Source organism: Chanodichthys erythropterus, chromosome 21 (assembly GCF_024489055.1).
Source record: "Chanodichthys erythropterus isolate Z2021 chromosome 21, ASM2448905v1, whole genome shotgun sequence".
NCBI lineage: Eukaryota > Metazoa > Chordata > Actinopteri > Cypriniformes > Xenocyprididae > Chanodichthys > Chanodichthys erythropterus.
The window spans coordinates 11145861-11167092 of NC_090241.1; the positions used below are offsets into that span (position 1 = coordinate 11145861).

At 36.1% G+C, this 21232-nt stretch overlaps 1 protein-coding gene across 13 annotated transcripts in view; it reads right to left on the bottom strand.

The window, feature by feature from the left end:
* The window catches only part of szt2 (SZT2 subunit of KICSTOR complex), a 110335-nt gene that overhangs the window by 84572 nt on the left and 4531 nt on the right, over window positions 1-21232 (bottom strand). For 6 of the 13 annotated variants that reach the window (XM_067374425.1, XM_067374424.1, XM_067374421.1 and 3 more), the window contains exons 6-27: window positions 20870-21029; window positions 20503-20609; window positions 19396-19633; window positions 17333-17503; window positions 16235-16466; window positions 15971-16100; window positions 15009-15154; window positions 14434-14586; window positions 14248-14362; window positions 13924-14129; window positions 12686-12922; window positions 12495-12573; window positions 12322-12410; window positions 11396-11564; window positions 8991-9105; window positions 8778-8903; window positions 8449-8649; window positions 7227-7324; window positions 5562-5700; window positions 4435-4713; window positions 3737-3944; window positions 530-634 (exon numbers count right to left, since the gene is read on the bottom strand). In XM_067374425.1, coding sequence (XP_067230526.1) covers window positions 530-634; window positions 3737-3944; window positions 4435-4713; window positions 5562-5700; window positions 7227-7324; window positions 8449-8649; window positions 8778-8903; window positions 8991-9105; window positions 11396-11564; window positions 12322-12410; window positions 12495-12573; window positions 12686-12922; window positions 13924-14129; window positions 14248-14362; window positions 14434-14586; window positions 15009-15154; window positions 15971-16100; window positions 16235-16466; window positions 17333-17503; window positions 19396-19633; window positions 20503-20609; window positions 20870-21029 — 3503 coding nt within the window. The remainder of the gene's footprint in view (window positions 1-529; window positions 635-3736; window positions 3945-4434; window positions 4714-5561; window positions 5701-7226; window positions 7325-8448; window positions 8650-8777; window positions 8904-8990; window positions 9106-11395; window positions 11565-12321; window positions 12411-12494; window positions 12574-12685; window positions 12923-13923; window positions 14130-14247; window positions 14363-14433; window positions 14587-15008; window positions 15155-15970; window positions 16101-16234; window positions 16467-17332; window positions 17504-19395; window positions 19634-20502; window positions 20610-20869; window positions 21030-21232) is intronic. The other 7 variants (XM_067374431.1, XM_067374429.1, XM_067374432.1 and 4 more) reach the window with 5 other exon arrangements.

The following is a 21232-nucleotide window of genomic DNA, read 5'->3' on the forward strand; positions in this document are numbered from 1 at the left end:
ATGATCCATTAAAACAATTATTTTAACATTGATTTGCTGCTCAAGAAACATTTCTTATTATCATGATAATAATGATAATAATTGATTTGTGGTACATTTTTTCAGGGTTCTTTGATGAATAGAACGAATGAAATAGAATCTTAAAATAGAATCTTTTGTAGCATTTTAAATGACTTTGTCATTTTTGATCAATTTAATGCATCCTTATTGAATAAAAGTATTTCTTTCTTTGAAAATAATAATCATAATAATTACTGAGCCCAAACTTTTGAGCAGTGGTGCATATACAGAGATAAAGGTTTGGTTTCCTTCTGTTATTTTAAGACCTCATACCCATACCCAAGTTTTCTGAAGCCTGATATCCCCTCATTGCAGTCACTTTCCTAGAATAGCAAAAACCCTCCAGAGAAAGGGAAAGGAAGAACGACCATCCTTAGTGTAACAGGGCCAGAATGGCCCCCTCAAAACCCTCCCGCCCCGTCCCCGCTATAGGGCGGCGGCAGCAGCAGGAAGCAGTAAGCAGGGCTACCTGTATTTGGGCTGCTGACTGAACTCCCAGGTGTCTGTCTCTTGAGCTCTTCTCATCCAAAGAGAAACCAGACAATAAAACATTAGGATGACCACATGATGCCCTCTGAAATGATCAAACACAACAGCTCTGTTCCAAAACATAGCAAACTGCCTACTTGGGCATTTTTTTAGACATGATAATGTCTCAATATACTTCAAGTGAAATCACAGATCAAACTTGTGTGACATCAATTCGAACAAAATCAGGCCAAAATGAAGCTCATTTGGAATTCATTTCAGGAGTCTGAAACCGCTTGTCAAACAAAACTTTCCAGAAATGTTCTCTCTGGCTGGTAAACACCTTTGAAGTGATTACGCAATAGGTGGGTTTGGCCCGGAGGCTCCACCCTCTTTAGATGGAAATCTTTTCTGATTTATTATTTTCTTCTGTAAAAACATTGAGCATTGGAGCGCTGCTTTATAGTAGAAATTGAAGTTGAGATTCTAATTGAAAGTCTCACTGACACTTTAATGTTTAATGCTGTAAAGCTGCTTGCTTTAAAGGGGTCATTGATTATGATTTCACTTAACTTTAACTTTAGTTAGTGTGTAATGTTGCTGTTGGAGCATAAACAACATCTGCAAAGTTACAATGCTCAAAGTTCAATGCAAAGGGAGATATTTTCTTTTACAGAAATTGCTTTTTAAGGACTGCAACAAACGGCTGGTAGGGACTAGAACAAGCTTCTTCCTGGGTTGTTGGCACCACAAACCCCAAAATTGCATAAATCCTGCCCCCGGAAATATGCAACAAAAGGTGTGAGGCCATGTTGGGCTGCTTTAGAGATGAGGAAGACTTGTTGTAGTAAAGCATTGTCATTTTACGCTGGACTGCTTCACAAACGAGGGTCAGTTCAACGCTTGAATCAACGCTTGAGTTGAATCAACTCCACAACAACTACATAAATTTATCCACTAACCATTCAGAAACATCCAGTTGCATTCTAAAAGTTGTAACTTCTTCCTGAGTCTCTCCATCAGTGTCCGACTCCGGTTTGAATAATATAAGGCTGAACACTCTTACTGACAATCGTCATTTTGGCTGTGTGAGGTTCTCCAGCTTTGTTGTTGTTCAATAATCGAAGCGTGAGCTGTTAAAGCTCTGCCCTCTTCTGGAAAGGGGGCTGGGAGCAGCAGCTCATTTGCATTTAAAGGGACACACAAAAACAGCATGTTTTTGCTCACACCCACAAAGGGGCAAATTTGACAAGCTATAATAATAACAGACACATTCTGGGGACATCAGAGACTAAGGGTGCATTCACACTTGTCATGTTTGGTTTGATTAAAACGAACCCTTGTGCGATTGCTCGGTTAGTGTGGTTCATTTGAACATATGTGAACGCTGCCATCCGAACCCTGGTGCGCACCAAACAAGCGGACCGAGACGGCTCGGTCCACTTCCAAACGAACTCTGGTGCGGTTCGAATGATATATGAACTCAACATGGACCAAAGACATGTAAACAAACCAAAAACAGGAAGACGAGACCCTAAAAAGGACAGAATCCTCACGCATGTCGGGTTTTCTTGTCATAGTCACGAGTTTGCCCATCACAGGCATCAGACGCGCAGATTGTTTGTATGTGTGACGGATGGATTTCCTCCGCTGTTTTGACTACTTTACACATTTTATAAGCTCTTCACGAGTTCCCAGCTGGCCAAAATACCATCACATGCAGGCTACACACACACAATGAGCGCATTTATCTCAGCACACAGCATTGTTTTGGATGTTCGGTAAGTTCCATCTCAAAATAGTCAATATGTCATAAAATCTGACCAATCACGTTGTGAATGTATCCCTATGCCTTTAGGTTCTGTATCTTTTGGTTCGTTGATGAAATTGCCAATCTGAATGCTAATTGGACCAGGACTAAATGTTTTTTTTCTTCTTCTTTGGTCCGGACCAAATGAACCAAATGAACCGAACTAAGTGTGAATGCACCCTTATATTACATTTTTTGAAAGGTGTATTATAGGTCCGCTTTAAAGGAATCTATTGTATAAAGTGCTATAAAAATTAACTTGACTTGACTGGAGGTCCGAATTGCAGAGCTTGTGCAAACCAATGTACATCACTATAATCAGATGATTTCTTAACTTTTTTTTTTTTCTTTTTCATTTTGTCATTTTTGTTGTGTGTTTATTTTGTTATTGAGAGACTTCACAAATTTTGCTGTGAGTATATCTGTGCCTAAAAGGCACAAATTTCACCACTAGAGGTCACCTATTCAAAACAAAGGCGTAACTTGATGACGCAGAGTTTGAGCGCGAAATCATGGGAGATGTCGTTTTCATCTCACAGCCGGTGGAAAAGAATTGGGATGGGATTCGGGCAGAAATCACGTTCATGGATAAGATTATTAACGTTACTGTAGTAAAAAGCAGATCAGGACCGAGTGCTGTGGGAAGAACTTATATTATATCACATCTACCGCTGGAGCTTCTTCCAGTCAAACGTATGTGGTGTAACACAGAGCTGTATATCATGTTAGATACATTTGAGTGTGTTGAAAATTATGTTATAACATTACTCTGTGCATTCACTCAGTAGCTGCTATAAAACACTTCAGTAAGCTAGATCATGGTACCCACGGAAAATCAAGAAAACAAGATTTAAACAATAAGACCAAACGTGTTGAGCTATATAAAAATGATTAGTTTTCTGTCTATAAATGTATCCAAACAGTTGTTCCCTTATCTAATAATACATATTAAAGCGTCTTTGGTGTTTCCACGGTTTCTACAATATAAAACCGGAAATCGAGGGAAACGCAGGAATGATGTCACTGATAGGTGATGCACAGACATGGTCCGTGTCCTGTTTAAAATTGCTTATTTCTCTGGATTTAAACATTCTTGGAAACATCTGGAATAATGCAAGTACAAAATAAACACTGTTCTAGTGGGTTTTTTTAATCCAAAAATCTTACATATTCTGCCTTTAAGGATGTTATTGATGCTTTTATTCAGAGCATGCAGTGTTTATTGCTAATGAAGAGCATTTAAGTTCAGTCACTTTTGAGGTCCTATTTCAGATGCTGCCTTAGAAGGTAGCTGTTTAGGTCGACAGTAGGCCGCTCTATAGGGTTTGGAACAGAGCTGATGACCAGAGACCTTCAAGCTAGGCACAGTAGCTTTCATGTGGACATGTGTCTCAGTACCTGAAGAAGACGTCTCTGGGCTTCCGTCCTGACCGTGGATGGACCAGCTGTTCTTTGAGGGAATCCAGTGAGCAGTTGTAGATGTAGATGGGGCAACGGGGTCGTGCGGCGTCAGTGCCGCTCTGCTGAGACACCTGTCTGCTGAATGTGATGTGACAGTCTCGCTTTTGGGGCTCCATAAACTGCACACCATCCTTCTCTTCTGAAGCTAAAAGTTATGGGACAGAGACATAAACATCTCTCCAGGCCATGTTAAAACCTCCCGTGGTTCAAACAAATAGGGCTGGGCAACAAACTCAAGATCCTCTTCTCTTATATCGAAATCCTCTGACATTTCTCTTTAAAAATTCTCATTTTAGATTTCTAATAAAGCTTGAAGAGCCCAGATATTTTTAAACATTACACCGGCTTTGTTCGTCTGAAAGAAGTCATTTAAACCTAGGATGGCTTGAGAGTGAGTAAATCATGGGATAATTTTTAGGTGAACAATCACTTTAAGTTTAAGTTATTTATATTTTATTTTATTTCCGTTAACATGAAAGTAAAAGTTGTTTTACTGTTTTAGTTTTAGTTAACTATAAAAACCCTGATTTGAAATTCCTCTAATCTCCCTTGTTTGGTTTTAGTTTCTGTAATTTCTGCAAATTTGTTGTGTAAAACCCTGTCTGGAAAAATGTAATAGAATTTGAATCACATACCTGCATCGCTTGTGTTCATGTTGGTTTGTTCTGTAGACGTCTCCAATACTGCTTCTGGTTCAACTGTGGACCCCTCTCTGGATGCCGAGTGGCCCCTGATATCTTCTCCATGTTGACCAGAACCAACATCAGCAGCAACTTGTGGACCATTGGCAGAAATGCTGATGGAGTCTGCCTGTGATTGGCCGTTGCCGTGACTACAGGTCTCCTCCTCTTCCAGGAGGCTGCTGTTGATTGGAGGTTCAGTTTCCAGCCCAGAAGACATCAAAAGGTGCACATCTGCGGTCAAAACAAAGCTTCAATTTTATTAATAATATATATATATATATACACATACAGCTATGGAAAAAATTAAGAGACCACTCCAAGTTCAGAAATCAATGTTAAGTGGTCATATATATGTATATATGTATTATATATATGTGTGTGTATATATTATATTAATATATTAATATATATACATATATATATTAATATATATAATATATTAATATATATATATATATTAATATATATATATATATATATATATATATATATATATATATATATATATATATATATATATATATATATATATATATATATATATATATAAATATATTAATATATTAATATATTAATATATATATATATATATATATATATATATATATATATATATATACACACATATACACACATATATACATATATATACACATATATACATACATACATACATACATAAATGTAATTTGTTAAAAATGTAACGCAATAACTTAATATTCGTTATCAATGTTTTAATTCATAATTATTATATATTAAGAAACGATGATTTAATATTAATACCAGCAACTTGTAAAATTGCATGGTTTCAAATTTATTTTCATCTTTTTATTTTCTCTAACATTGACATTTATAAGTATTAAAGACCCACCAAATAGTAGTTTGCTAACATTCTCAAGTTCTCAAGTAATAGTAGTTTGGTCAAACACTGATGGGTTAAACTGTGGGCATGTTTCTTGTTTTCAGCCAAGAATGTATGTGGCTAAATAAAAAGCAGTAAAATAACATTAATCTTATGATGTGTGCAAGCATAAAAGACTGCTGAATTCTAATTGGTGTGGCATTGACAGATGATGCACCTGTAAATGTAGCTGGCAGGAAAGTGAGCAGGATCTGCTGATGGCTGATGTATTTGGCGTAACATTTCCAGTGAGGAGATAAGCCGTCTTGCTCCAGGCCAGCTGGCTCATCATCTACAAGATCTGCATTGCTGAAACTCTGCCAGGAACAAAGAAACACACACTGTAACAACTCTGCCAACAACAGAGAGATAAGTACTTTACTGTTCAAAGGTTTGGGGTCTGTAAGAACTTTTATACAGCAAAGATCCATTAAACTGATCCAAAGTGACAACAAAAACATTAAAAATCTTTTGTAACATTTATAATTTTCAAAATGCTGTTCTTTTGAATTTTTTTTTCATCAAAGAATCCTGAAAAAATATACCACAGTTTCCACAAAAACATTAAGCAGCACAACTGTTTTAAAAAATATATGTTTGCACAGTGTCGGGGGTTTTTATATGTAATTGTGGAGTTAACAATGTGATGTGGTGTTAATGATTATTCAATCACTAATCTTGATTGATGATTCTTCTCTGTGATTTGTCATGTTGTTTTAAAAACAATGGAGTTTGAATACAATGTTGTTGCCTGATGAAGATCATACGATTGAAATGTTGCTAATAAAGAACTTGTTTACTGTTTTGGAAGTTGGTAGTGTGCAGGATTTTCTTGTTTTTTCGTACTAATACATTTTTTAAATCAAGAGTTGTATTTGTTAGCATTAGTTAATGCACTGTGAACTAACATACACTATGAACAGCTGGATTTTTATTAACTAACATTGTCAAATACAGTAACAAATGTATTGCTCATGGTTAGTTCACGTTAGTTAATAGATTAACTAATGTTAACAAATGAACCTTATTGTAAAGTGTTACCATATTATTATATAGAAAATTCTAAATATTTCTAACCAGCTATGAAAATTTACTTTGCAATGTTTTGCAGTTTTCCCTTACTTATTAGTGACAGACAAACATGCATCCGTAGCTAAAATAGTAAAGTCATGGTGCAAGCAACACTAGTTTCAATTCCCAATTCAAATTGATGTTAAAATTTCCACTGTGCTAAAAAACATGACAGTTTCAAGAGTGAGGGTCAGATTGGCTCGTGAGCACCCCTGTGTCCGATATGCGCCCTCGATGCACACTTTTACTGAGTCTGCAAGCCTGCAAGCTCCGCAGAAGACTTCTACCCAAAAGTCAAGGTGGTATTACATCACGAAAATGTGGAATAGGAGGAAGATCACGAGGGATTAGGGTTCCATTTGGGAAAGGACCATTATCTTTCTTAAAATTGTGTTTAAACCATGCACTACGTTCTTGATAATGTTTTCAGCCAACTGACAAGGTACTCCATTTGAATTACTAGCCAAAGACAGCAGGTGTGTCCCACTTTGCGTACTATTCTATGCCGTTTTGTAGTATAAATAGTGAGTAGTGTGCTCACGCTGAAAATTCCAAAAATGCACTATAAATGATGCACTTAATTAACCCCAAAAAAATTAAGCGTGGAATGTTGGACACTTAGTGCACTCAACAGTCGCAGCTTTAATTATGTAGTTGAATGACAAAATAACCTTATAACATTCATACACTACACGGTTGAGTACATAAGTACATAGTTTATGAGTGGATGAGCATTTGAACTCTAGTGGAGATGTAATACGAGATGAAGTACCTGTAGTGTGCTGGAGGACCCCGTCACTTCTTTACTGCTTCCAATAGTGTGGAAAGAAAGAACTGTGTCCTGCCTCTCCGGAGGCTTCAAGCTCTCTTCTGAACATACACATGCACACACACAAATAAACGTAATAAGACGGTTATCTTCTTATGTCACTACTAATTGCTAATGAAAAACTTAAAGCTTCATTTGGGATGTCTGGCATCCATTAGCATGAAGTCTTTCAATTACGCTGTTTTTTTAATGATCTACTTAATTTAACATTTTGTTTCTCCTCCACTGATCACGATGCTATTAAATTTATTAAACACTTTAGCAAGAGTAAATGAAAGCAACAAACTATCGGTGGTTGTTCTGCCTTTCCAGAAATTAAAGAAATGTTCTGGGTTGAATATTATTAGGACTAACTAAAGCAATAAGCCCCAACTGTTCAAGCTGGGTTTTCTTGGGTTCATGCTAGTTCTGTTGTGATTTGGAGCACTATCCTTCCTAAATCATGGAGGTTAACCACTAATAATGGAGTATACACTACTGTTCAAAAGTTTGGGGTTGGTAAGATTTTTTAATGTTTTTGAAAAAAATTATCTTATGCTCACTAAATCTGCAGTTATTTGATCAAAAATACAGTAAAAACTTAAAATGTATTCCTGTGATCAAAGTTGATTTTTCAGCAGCATTATTACAGTCTTCAGTGTCACATGATCCTTCAGAAATGATTCAAATATGCTGATATGAATGACTATCATTTTAAAGGCATCCTTGCTAGATAAAAGTATTCATTTCTTTTTTTTTTTAAATCAATAAAAATAAGGTCCATTAGTTAATGTTAGTTAATGCATTAACTAACATTAACTAACAATGAGCAATACGTTGAACTATTTATTAATCTTTGTTAGTGTTAGTTAATAAAAACAACTGTTTATTGTTAGTTCATGTTAGTTCAGGTCCATTATCTAATAATATTAACAGATACAACTTTTGATTTCAATAATGCATTTGTAAATGTTGAAGTTAAAATTAACTAAGATTAATAAATGCTTTAGAAGCATTTTTTTTTATTGTTAGTTCATGTCATTTAATGTAGTTAACTAATGTTTACCTTATTGTAAAATGTACCAAAAATCTTACCCCACACTTTTGAACGGTTGTGTAATTTGTATTTTCCTGCATGAATACCATAGACATTTTAGTTTTTAAAAAAATATTAAAGTCAAATCACCTTTAATGACAGGTAGTGAGAATGGAGCCACATGACCATCTCTTTCCCGCTCCAGGATGTGATGCATGAACGACACATGATCCTCGTCAGTCAATGGGATCTCTCGATCGCTGAGCTCATTCTGCAGAGAGCCGTGGAAGAGGCTGAGGAGGAGGTCGTTGGGCAGAGAGGAGGCGCTACAGGATGCGTCCACTTGCCCTTCTGTAGCAGAGATTAAAGGTCAACAGAAATGCAGCGATACAAGGCCCTGATTTGATGGTTGAATAAAGAAATATGAATGTAAGAAAGGACAGGACGAGGGTCAAGGTGGACGGATGATCAAGTTGTACCTCGGCTAAAGGTGTAGAAGAATAGCTCTATTTGCTGGCACTTGGGCAAGAGTTTCATCAGGTCAAACTGGAAAGGCACAGTGTGTATGCAGTCATCAGCAGCAGCAGAAGCGGGGGGGACCTCGCCTATAAGAATTACCACATCACATCACATTCTGCATGCAAACTGATTGTGACTGTGCGCAGGAAACAGGTGATGGTGGATGTTTGTACCTGGAGCATCTTTGACACTGTTGAGAGGGCACACCTGCTCCTTATTCTGACACAGTTGAATGAGGTATTCAAAAGTGATCATTGTGGTCATGCACGACAGATCACGTGGAAAAATCTGAAATGGAGGGAAAAAAACTATTTGTAACCACTGGCCCTGCAAGTTCTCAGTAAAAATGCCTAAATACATTAAAGTCAACTTGAAATAAAATGTATATACTAATTTACTAAATGTTTGTGTTGAGCACATTTTATTATAGTAAAGAAAAAATACATAATCTCTCATCAAAAAGACATAAATCTCTCCATCCCTGAAACTGACAGAGACAAAAGCCACACAAGCAGGCAGAAAATACTAGATTAATAATTCTATAATAATACTAAAATCACCTGTTTTATAATTGCTGAGAAAATATTATTAGTGATGCTTGCCTTAAGTTTACTTGACTTTAGTTCAACTTCATGTACTAAAATATCTAAAACTAAAGCTGAAATAAAATGTATTAAAAACTGTTGATTGGAGTATATACATATTTAAAAAATAATAAAGTTTAACTGAAACAAAGTGAAAATAAAGTATATATGAAAAAAACGAATTAAAATATTAATAAAAACTATAACAGTATCTCAACGATACAAAAAAAATGCTAAGTTAATATCATTATAGATCATTGTAGATCACAGTCAAGTCCCAGAATTTTGTAAAATAGGTACAAGTTACTAGGAATTTATAACTGTAACTGTACAAGTAACTGAGAATCACGATTTTTTTGTTGTTGTTGTCGTCGTTTCAAACAGAGATCACAATTCTCTGACGATTCTAAACAGACAACTAAATAAAATAATGCAATTTACTAGAAGTTCTGACAAAATATTAATTGCTGTAGTCCATCTAAAAATGTTTAATAAATTAGAATGAATTTTTTTTTTGATTGATGATTCAATGACTCGATCATAAAGACTTCACTTGTTTCATTACTGGATGCATCAGTGCTTTTGAACAAATCTCTGGAATAAATGATTCAATGACACAGGGCTGCACGATTAATCGCACGATTAATCGCAATATCGCGTTCATAATCTAAGGCGATTCATCTGCGATTATGAACGCGATATTGCGTAGCTTGTCCGCGAACTACGGCTCTGTATATTGAGTGCCACTCCATTTGAAAGCAGGTGATGGACATTTACCGCTAATCACAGAACCAGCTTTACTGATGAGACACGCATGACAATCTCATGCGATTAATCGTGCAGCCCTACAATGACAAATACATTTTTTAACAGTCACTTATTGCCACCTACTAACAATGTATTCGATATAATCATTGTTTGAAGCACCATGTTACTTTCAAAAGGTGATTCACTCTATTTTGATCACTTTCATAGACATCAGTTGTCTGGCTATCACCAGACCAAGCTCAATTTAAAATTGAACATTGGTCTGGGGAGTCTATATGTATTTTCTACATGCAATTGGATAGTCCTTCAACCAATCAGATCAACGATCCAGGTGACGTTCTTTGCAGAGCGACGTGAAAACTCCAGACAGGTTTAGTTTGTATTGGTTTGTAGCATTGATCAGCGGTTTGCAGAAGCAGCAATGGCATTTTTTCAGGTTGTGCAAAAAAACATGAAACATGAAACATTTATAACTGTAACTGAGAATCACGATTTTTTTGTTGTTGTTGTCGTCGTTTCAAACAGAGATCACAATTCTCTGACGATTCTAAACAGACAACTAAATAATAATCGCTTGAGTGGAGCATTTGTTTGCTAAACTAAAGAAGTTATTCAGCATCGTCGAGAGGTTAAAAGGAATTGGATTGACGGTTGTGTCGAAAGACGGGTAGATCAGATAGAGGTTGCAATCGGTGTGTAACAATCATATTGCTATACCCACCAATAGCGAGCAAGGTGGATAAGCCAGTCTGTGATTGGTTCCTGCAAAAGTGTAACAGAATCAGTAGAAATGAATGTACGGGTTTCCAGACTGAGTTGCCAGGGGAAATCAAATCACCAGCAGATCAGGCTGTAAACAGGCTGTAAACTATAAACTTTTATCCCAGTACTTCTGTAATACTCTGAATTACTGTAAGACAGAAATATCGATACTGTGTGGTTGAAAAGACTGTTTGTGAAGTTGTTTCATACATATACATGACAACTGCTCTCTCTGGCTCAGCGACAGCAGGAACACAGATTTGAAAGTTCGCAGTGATGTTACTTGTCAAAAGTTTAATAGACACAGAAGAATTGTTGTCATCTAGGAATAAGATCGTGTGGGTGTTTGAATCGAGATTGCGATCTTTTAATGATTAATCGTGCAGCTCTAGCATTTTATTCTAAGTTTATTTTTCAATGACATTTCCTGTGTAAGTGACAATGTGGTGCTGCTTGTTACTAACAGCCTGAGGGATCTCCTGGTACGTGAGGTTCTGAAAGTGCCGCTGCTGGTCCAATGAGCTGCAGACAGTGCCACTCTGAGGCTCCACCCAACACTCCGTCACCAAACTCAGCTCTGTGTCCACATCTATGGCCTCCACTTCAGTATCATTGTCATCATCTGTGGAGAAACTGGGCACAACGGCAAAAACAGACAGAGTCAAGCCAAATGCCCACTACAATCCTATTCTGCCACAAAAAATTCACTAACTGTACTCTTCTGGTCTTGTAATTGATGCACCTAGTATGTTATTAGCCATGTAAAAAAAAACATAAAAAAAGCATTTAAATGTGCGCAGGGTAGTTGTTTTCGGTCTTGTAATGTGTGCTGAGCCTTACAAACATCTATTCAAGCATGGGAAACATTCAGCTGAAGCCATTCAACCCTATAAAGCCTACTGTATTATATTTGACATGCAAATTTCTAAGGCCTCTAAATTATCAACATGATCAAATCTTTGCTGAAAATCCTGTTGTACACACTTTAAAACATCCTCCTTCAGGTCATGGTTCATGTGACTTTTTGTTGTTAAAATGTATCAGTGGCTTTTGGGAAATGTTTATTTGCTCAGTCATCAATGTATTACATTGCATAATATTACTAAGACATTATTGTGAGATATCATAGTAAAATCTTATATTTATATATGCATTTTATGCAATCAGTTTCAATACTGTTATAAAGATCTAATGGACTTACATTACAAATTCATCTTTTAGCCATATAAATATCAGCAACTGCACCAAATCAGAATAAAACTGTGGTGTTTTTTACTCTGAGTATTAATAATACTATTTTTTTTAACTATGATTTCATATTTCAGGCTTTACATGGTTAAGAATTTAGCAGTGAACAGAAACAGAAAGCTCTGGTTTGCACAGGTGTTACCTGTCCTTGGTAGAAGTGGAATGAGGTGGAAATAGGATGTACTGGACTATGCAGGTGTGTTTTTCTCCATCCAAATCAGCTGGCAGACTCTGCATACAATTGAAAGTTAGAGATGCATTGCTAACAAAATGCTAAATCTGGGATATAATAGCAGAGAGTGTTTATACTTTCACCTGCATTGGCAGCTCTGTCACCATGTTAACGATACCCTCCCCACTGGCGGCAAAATGGAAGCCTTCAGACAGACGAATACTGTGCAAACAACGTCAAGTAGGGACAAATTAGTAATTTTGTAAATGCTATTATCCGGAGTTGCTTATTACAGTTAATTTCTGCTCTTCTGCATTTTTTATTTCAGACTCACTCAGAGAGCATGGAAAGGATATGAGCGACTGCATGCAGCGATACAGCGGTTCCCGGCCCGTTTTGCACGGCCCAAACCCAGCGCTGGTGCAGGAAGTAGCGGGAGAGTGACGCCACAGTGGAGGACGCCGTCCTGCTGGCAGCCATGCTGAGAGGGGCGCCCATGATGGGCGGCTGGGCGAACGGCTCCATGTTTAGGATAAAAGGGGTACGGAAATCTGATGGAAGTTTCTCATACCTGTAGCAGGACGTCAGTAGAGGTCAGAACAAGATTAGGGGCCAGATTTGGGCCCTAATTGAAGTCAATTGTTAACTAAAACTAAACTATTAATTAAAAAAAAATTGTTAACTGAAATAAAGCTAAAATAAATAATTTAATATAAATATAATATTTATATAAAAAAAAAATATTTATATAAAAAAAAAAATATATATATATATATATATATTTTTTTTTTTTTTTTTAATATAAAAATTTGATGAAAAACCTAAAATTAGAAATGTTGACTGAAATAAGACAAGTATACATTGAAGTACTAAGTACTTCAACTAAAGTTACAAAAATTACTAAAACTGAAATAAAATAAAATACTTAAAGCTGAATTAAAATATAAAAAACAAAAACTAATAAAATGACAAAAAGTATAGCAAAATTATTAAAACAAACTGCAGTTAAAATGAAAAATTAAAACAAAATAAAAGTTGATTTATAATATTAATAAATACTATAATAGTTTATATATAATAACAATAAAATAACATTGATGGAAGTCTACATGATAACAGTGTTCGCAAACCATTGTACTTCTATAATGTGACATTTCGGTGTGTAACAGAATATTAAATTTAAAAAAAAAAAAAAAAAAAAGCATGAATCTTTGGAATTTAATCCAGTTTATCAATCAGCAATTAATCATGAACACTGTCCCTATAATAGTTAAAATGTAAAAATTAAAAAAAAAAAAAGTAAAATTGACTTGGCATCAGCCAAAAGGAAAAGCCGTTTCAGAGGATTTTTTTTATCTTTGGACTAACAACCACCAATGAATAATACAAGAAAATAATACAAGAAATAATAATACAATACAATAATACAAGATAATTACAATAACACAAGAAAATAAAGTAAATTTTGACTTCAAGTTGACTGTAACACCATCATAACTTTTTGTACATGCTAAAAACCTAATTCAGATAACAGTAATGAGAGCATTCTTGTTTTATGTTTACGTCACTGACCTGATCAGTAGTTTTTCAAGAGGTTTATTGAGCACCACCACACACGGCCGGTCAGACAGCGCCGGTTTGGGCACAGGAAGAGGTGGAGACTTGGAAGGTGATGCGTTACCCAGAATCTTCCGCTTGGTCTTTGGCGTGGCCTCTTTATTCTGGACTCGATGAGGGAACCGCAGCCGCAGGATCTGCTCTCGAAGTTCATCCAGAATCTACAAACAGAGTCAGAGTGACAAACAGTCATTCTCTTATGTGGATCCTTGCTGTGCTGTTCTGAAAGCAGCTTTCACATCAAATGAACTGAACTCTAGTGTGAAACAATAGCCTCACCTTGTTCCTGGTGTGTGCAAGAGTTCCTATTGGGAAGCCCAATCGCAGCACCATGCAGGGAGCTTTAGAGATCAGGCGCACCAGATAAAAGGAGACGGGTGGCAACTCAGAGGCACTGTGGGAATAGTGCTTGTTAAAACACTGCTGAACTGCTCTGTAAATCTGGCAAATGAACTGTGTATGTACCTGTAAATAAGTTTGACGTATGAGTATCCCTCCACCAGAACGAAACTGCTCCAGTCCCTGAGCAGCGAGGTGAGGGCAGAGTGAGAGATCCGACACTGGACGGTACTGAATCGACCATTACTGCCAGCATTGTGCACATGCTTTGGGACTGGGCTGAACAGGGAGACATAAAGCAAAAGGGATTTATTGAACACTGACTTTTTATGTGGAGCAGTAACTGTCTCCAAACCAAGTCTCTCTCTGTTTACACCAACTCAACTTGGTGTCAGCTAAAAAGGAATCAGCCATTTCACTTCTGACTAACATGCACCAATGAACTGTTAACAATGTAGATGGGTAGTATGAAAATAAGGTCAGTTTTGACTTCATGTTGACTGTAGACTTTTTATATGGAGCGGTATTTCCAAACCAGGACTTTCTTTTTTTTGTACCAACTCAAGTTAAATCTTTTGGAGTAAGATTGTCGGAAGGGGAGAGAATCGGCCCAGTTATCTTGCAGTGTGTGGTCAGCTTTCCCAACACTAGCAGGACTAAACTATATTGACCGCTGACCAGTCCAGGCTGTGCTCACTCACATGTCATGTTCCAGAATGATAGCAATGCGATGCATGTGCAGCCAGCGCTGCCAGAAGTTAGCGTCCATGGACAGGATGGGCTTCCAGTAGGAGGCAAACTGCGATTGGCTGGAGTCTTTAGAGCCACTGTGCTGGAGGGAGAGGACCTGATGGAGAACAGGATTGTGGTTAGCATGTTAATATCAGTTCCTTAATAAAGCACTTATGCAAACGCAAACCATCCAAGGTGCCGGTCAAATAAAACAAATCCGTATAAAAGGAGATATGGCTGCACACTCACTTGCTTTATTACTTTATTTCACCAACGTTTCAGCAAAAAGCCTTTGTCAAAGTGTCACACCTTGTTAATATCACCATAACACATTAAAAATTTAGTATGTTAAATTATTATTTTATTATTATTATTTAAGAGACACTTTTATCCACAGTATACACAAAAAGTTTGGAGTCTGTATGATTTTTCAATGTTTTAGAAGTCTCATCTGCTCACCAAGGCTGCATTTATTTGATCAGAAATACATTAAAAACAGTAATATTGTGAAATATTATTACAATTTAAAATATCCATCTAAATACATTGTGAAATGTAATTTATTCCAGTGAGGCAAAGCTGAATTTTCAGCATCATTACTCCAGTCTTCAGTGTCACATGATCCTTCAGAAATCATTTTAATATGCTGAATTGCTGCTCAAGAAACATTATTGATGATTATCAATGTTGAAAACAGTTGTGCTGCTTCATATTTATGTGGAAACTGTGAAACATTTTTGTCATGATTATTTGATGTACAGAAAGTTCAAAAGCATTTATTTGAAACAGAACTCTTCTGTAACATTTTAAATGTCTTTACTGACACTATTGATAAATTTAAGGCATTCTTTCTGAATAAAAGTATTGATTTGTTAAAAAAGAATCTTGCTGAACCCAATTGTTTGCACTCTTTAGTTTTGTGCTAACTCACTGGTGTGGTGGATCCAGGTGGGATGTAAAAAAGAGGAACACCATTTTTCGTGCTTTCGGGGATGGTGTAATGTTCTGGGATGGAATTAAAGGACTGCAAGTGCACCAACATCTGGTCTGTCTGATTTATGCTGTTGAGAAGACATGACATACAGCTTTACTTTACGACATCAAACTAAAACTGACAGCAAAGTGTATAAAATCCTTCTTCTGCAATTGATGTTCAAGTTAAGACATAACCCAGTGTTTAAAACAGAAATCTGACCTCTGCAGAGTGTTCCAGAAGCGACGGATGACAGACGTCCGGTAGGGGCTTGTGATTGGTTTCCGCATGGTGCAGCTGATGTCATGGAGGATGTCATAACTGCCCTCCATCGTCACCTCCACCCAGGTGGTGCGTTTGATTGGATCCAGGGGCCAGGACGCCACAGCAAGGTACTCGATGCGCATGTTATGCTTCCAGAGAAGGACCAGCTTCACCTCCAGCTGACTTCCTCCTTATAGAGACAGATGATTACATAGTTATTGAGAAATTCCAATTACCTATTTCAAGACAGCATTAAAAGGTGAAGTATGCCGTTTCTATGACAGTAGTGAAACCTAGCAGAATTACACAAATAAAACATATTTTCAAATGCCCCTTTCGCATGTAGCATCTCCCCCAACTCTACAGGTAAAAGTAGGCTACTTTCAATAAAAAGGTCCAACATTTTTAGCTGTGTTGCTATGTGTCATCCAACTTTTATAATAAACCCATCCAACGTATCTGCACCGGGAGCATTTTTTGAGGCTGTTAAGCATTTTTAAGAGTAAACTGTTTGAGGCTGAGTGAATATTTTAAACTGGTACATTTGTCTTTCTGAACAAGTGCATGATGATGCTGTATGGTAATGAAATGTCCATTGAAGCACATTGAAGCATGCTGCATAGCTCTGCAATGCCAGGTTGCTTTGACCTTTGACCATGACCTGTGTAAACTTTGAAGGTCTAAATGCAGCTAATTTTATCTTGCACTTCTATAAATGAAGATCAATTTCTTTTCACATGTAACGTGTCAGTCATGGTCCCGCAGCGGTTAAACACCCTCTGGCTCCACCTGCTACAGAAGCCATGCCTCAAACTCACAATATAGTTTGAGCTGGAAAGAGATCTGAGCGAACCACTCTCAATGTTTAGATGGTGACTGGGAGGCTCAATGTTAAACTTGTGGGGGAGATAAACCCATGAATGGTATACTAATAGTACTCAATGAACAATAAACTGGGTTAAGCTGGGCATTGTATAAACTGGATTTTTTATTTAATCTTAACTTCACATGTAATTTGCATAAGATCATTATACAAGCATATTTCAGTTAAAGTACCTTTAGTGATGTTAATCTCTCGGATGGTGTATCCCTCTCTCAGTCTGATAGACAGCACACTGATCAAATCAGCATGCACTTCCTTCTCGGTGTGTTTCTTCCTGCGCATCACTAAGGCGGGGTTTCCACTGGCTGACACCAGGTGTTCATTAAAAAGTCTGTGCTGGGAGACTAGAAACACATGGATGACACAGATCAGTCATTACAGTGCTGTTTACATCGATAAAACCTAATGTGTGTGTGTGCGTGTGTATTATATATATATATACACACACACGCTGCCATTCAAAAGTTTGGTATTGGGTATTTGGGATTGTTAAGTTTTTTTGTTTTTGAAAGAAGTCTCTTAAAAGCATTTATCTAAAATAGAAAGCAACATTAGTTTTGTAACATTATACGATACCATTCAAAAGTTGGGTCAGTAATATAGAATTATTTCTTTTTGGAAAGAAATTAATACCTTCATTCAGCAAGGATGCATTAAATTGATCAAAAGTGACAGTAAAGACATTTATGTTAGATTTATATTTCAGCTAAACGCTGTTCTTTTGAACTTTTTATTCATTAAAAAAATCCTGAAAAAAATGTACATAACTTAACATTGATAATAATCAAAAATGTTTCTTGAGCAGCAAATCGGCATATCTGAATGATTTCTAAAGGATCATGTGACACTGAAGACTGGAGTATTGATAATGAAAATTCAGCTTTGATCACAGGAATAAATTGCATTTTACAATATATTCAAATAGAAAACAGTTATTTTAAATTGTAATAATATTTCATAATATTGCAGTTTTTACTGTATTTTGGATCAAATAAATGCAGCTTTGTTGAGCAGAAGAGACTTCTTTTAAAAACATTTTAAAAAATCTTACTGATCCCAAACTGTTTAACGGCAATGTATGCATACCAGCCAATCTAATCTTAGGGGTGTCTAGAAGTTTTAGAAGTGAAAGTAAAATCAAGTGCGGTTCCATGCAGTCAGATGCTTCATTTCACAAATGACTCAGCAACTTCAAACATTACAAAAGGAAAAAAGCAGATGCCCCACTGAAAATCATATGACATCCGAAATAACCAAATCTCATGAGCACTTATGAAATCACCTCAAATGTGACATGAATTTTGTTTGGTTATGAGGCAGAACTGAAAGTGCAAAGACAGAGTTGAGATGTTTGAAAACCCCGTCAGAGCTTTTCTGTCTGATGTGTGGTGAATTAACAGAATGTTTTATGTGGACAGAGCAATCCTCTCTTAGAAATATTCAAGCACTCAAACATCTTTGAATGCTTTCCATCCTTCTCTGCAGTTCTCAGATGTCTTTTTGTCTAATAAAACAGAAACCGTGTAATCCCTGTTTTAAACATGCAGTCCCAAATAAAGTATTTAGATACTTTAGTCACTCTCAGTGTTGGTACTGTTAACTAAAATTATTAAAAATTGTTCTCAGTAATTGAAAAAAGCTGAGATAAAATAAAATGTAAATATTATATGCAAAACTTAAACCAACATTAGACTGAAATAAATATGTTACTTTTTTTAATAATTTTAAGTACTAAATTAATTACAAATGACAAAACCACATACAAATATTTCAATTAAAATGAAAGTAATGGAAAATAATGTAATATAATGGCAACATAAAAATAAAAGCTACTTCAAAACATTAATAAATACTATGATAATATAAATTATACTAAAACAAGGTATTTATCTGACAAAAAAAAAAAAAACACATGAAAAAGCAAACATTAACTACAACATAACCAGTTTTTAATATTTCGTTGGTTCTCTCTTGTTTTTTTGCATAATTTCTTTGTATGACAGCCTGGCCAAAAACTGCCATCAGAATTTCATTGCACAACTACCATTAAGCTTACAAAATCTTTAACACATTAATAAAAATGTGAATAATGGGTGAAGATGTCAATTTTCTTAGGCCGTACATCACTTTTGGCTACTACTGTTGTATCTTTATTATTTTAAAGCTACAACAGGCACATTTTTCCAAGAAAAACCATGGATAGTTTGAAATGTTAAAACAATGAAATACTCAGGACCTTCTCTTAACCCTGAGTTGTGCTTACAGCAGTAGTACTCTGGGTTCATGGACTCTCCGGTCCTCAGGAAGGAGTACGTGAGGAAGGAGCGGTGGTAAGCGTTCATCTCGTCGCCTGTCAAGTCAGATTCTGGACACATGGACAGATAGGAGCCAAAGGTTGCCATGGAGATGAACTTCATCAGCTCCACGTTGGGGATGTAGCCAAAACTACAGTCGTAAGAGTATGCGCCGCCCACCTGAGGAAAACACATTAGAACAAAAGAGAATGTTTTATAACAGTTACACAGTCAAAGAATAAAAACTGCATTTACACTACTTGTCAAAAGTTTGGGGTCAGTTTGATTTTTTTAAAGGGGTCATGAATTGAGAAATCAAATTTTCCTTGATATTTTGACATATAAGAGGTCATTGTACTATAAAAACATCCTGTAAGTTTCAAAACTCAGAACTTCCTTGTTAGTCTAAAAACAGCTTTTATTGAACCCAAGCTCAGAAAACAACTAATTTCGGATTTTGTCACATTATTATGTCATAGCGCGATGAAAGGCCACCTCTGCAGAAGAAGATCAATGCCTACTTCTACATCATTGCCTCTTTTGCCTCTTTAAAAAAAAAAAAAAAGCAGTTCATGACCCCTTTAAAGAAATTAATACTTTTATTCAGAAAGGACACAATAAATTAGACGGTAAAGTCATTTATAATATTACAAAATATTTCTATTTCAAATAAATGCTGTTATATTTAAACTCAAATAAATGTTTGAGCAGCAAATCAGCATATTAGAATTATTTCTGAAGGATATTTTGACACTGAAGACTGGAGTAATGATGCTGAAAATTCAGCTTGGATCACAGGAATAAATTACATTTTAAAATATATTCACATTAACAATTATTTTAAATTGTAATAAGATTTCTCAATATTACTGTTTTTTTCTGCATTTATTGATCAAATATTTGCAGCCCTAGTGAGCAGAAGAGACTTCTCTCAGAAACATTTTTTTTAAAAATCATACAGACCTTTTTGAAAGGTAGTGTAAAGAGCATTAATATGTTTGTGGCAGTCAGAATGAACATGAACATGTCAAAATGGATCTGAGCAGTACTTGAACAAAGGAACAGGCGATGGTTCCACTTCTCAGCTGGTTCAGCAGAGTTTCACACACAGCTACATCAGGAACGCTCGTCACTCCATCTGTGATAATTATTATACCTGCGGGACAACATAAAAGATGATTAATTGTACTATATTCATAACCATTCAGGCACATTCATGCACATGGGTTAAACATTGCAAACTCTGGTAAATTTAGTAATTAGTTCTTCTTTAAAACCAATCATAGTATAAGCAATACTATTTCTGGGTGCACTAATAAAAAATAAATTAAAATAAAGTGAAATAACTGGTTGGTACATGTGATGCTCACTGGATTTCATCATCAGGTGGGACACAGGACGCATAGAGACACTGACCTGCTCCAGAGTTTGGAGGCAGAAGTTGCAGCGCCAGAATCCCCTGCCTCACCATGCTGACCAGCCCGACATCTGCCGTCACCATTGAAACCCCTGGCTTCCTCTGAGACGGTTCCTCTACAGCGTCATTGGAGAACGACTGATAAACAGATCCACTGAACTGAAGAACATATAGAGAGAAAATGTTTTAGACATTAGACATAAAGTGTCTAATATAACAAATTTGAATCTTATTTCAAACAAACACTACAGTTCAAAAGTTTGAGGTTGGTAAGATTGTTTAATATTTTTGAAAGAAGTGTCTTATGTTCACCAAGACTGCAATTATTTGATCAAAGATACAATAAAAACTATTGTGAAATA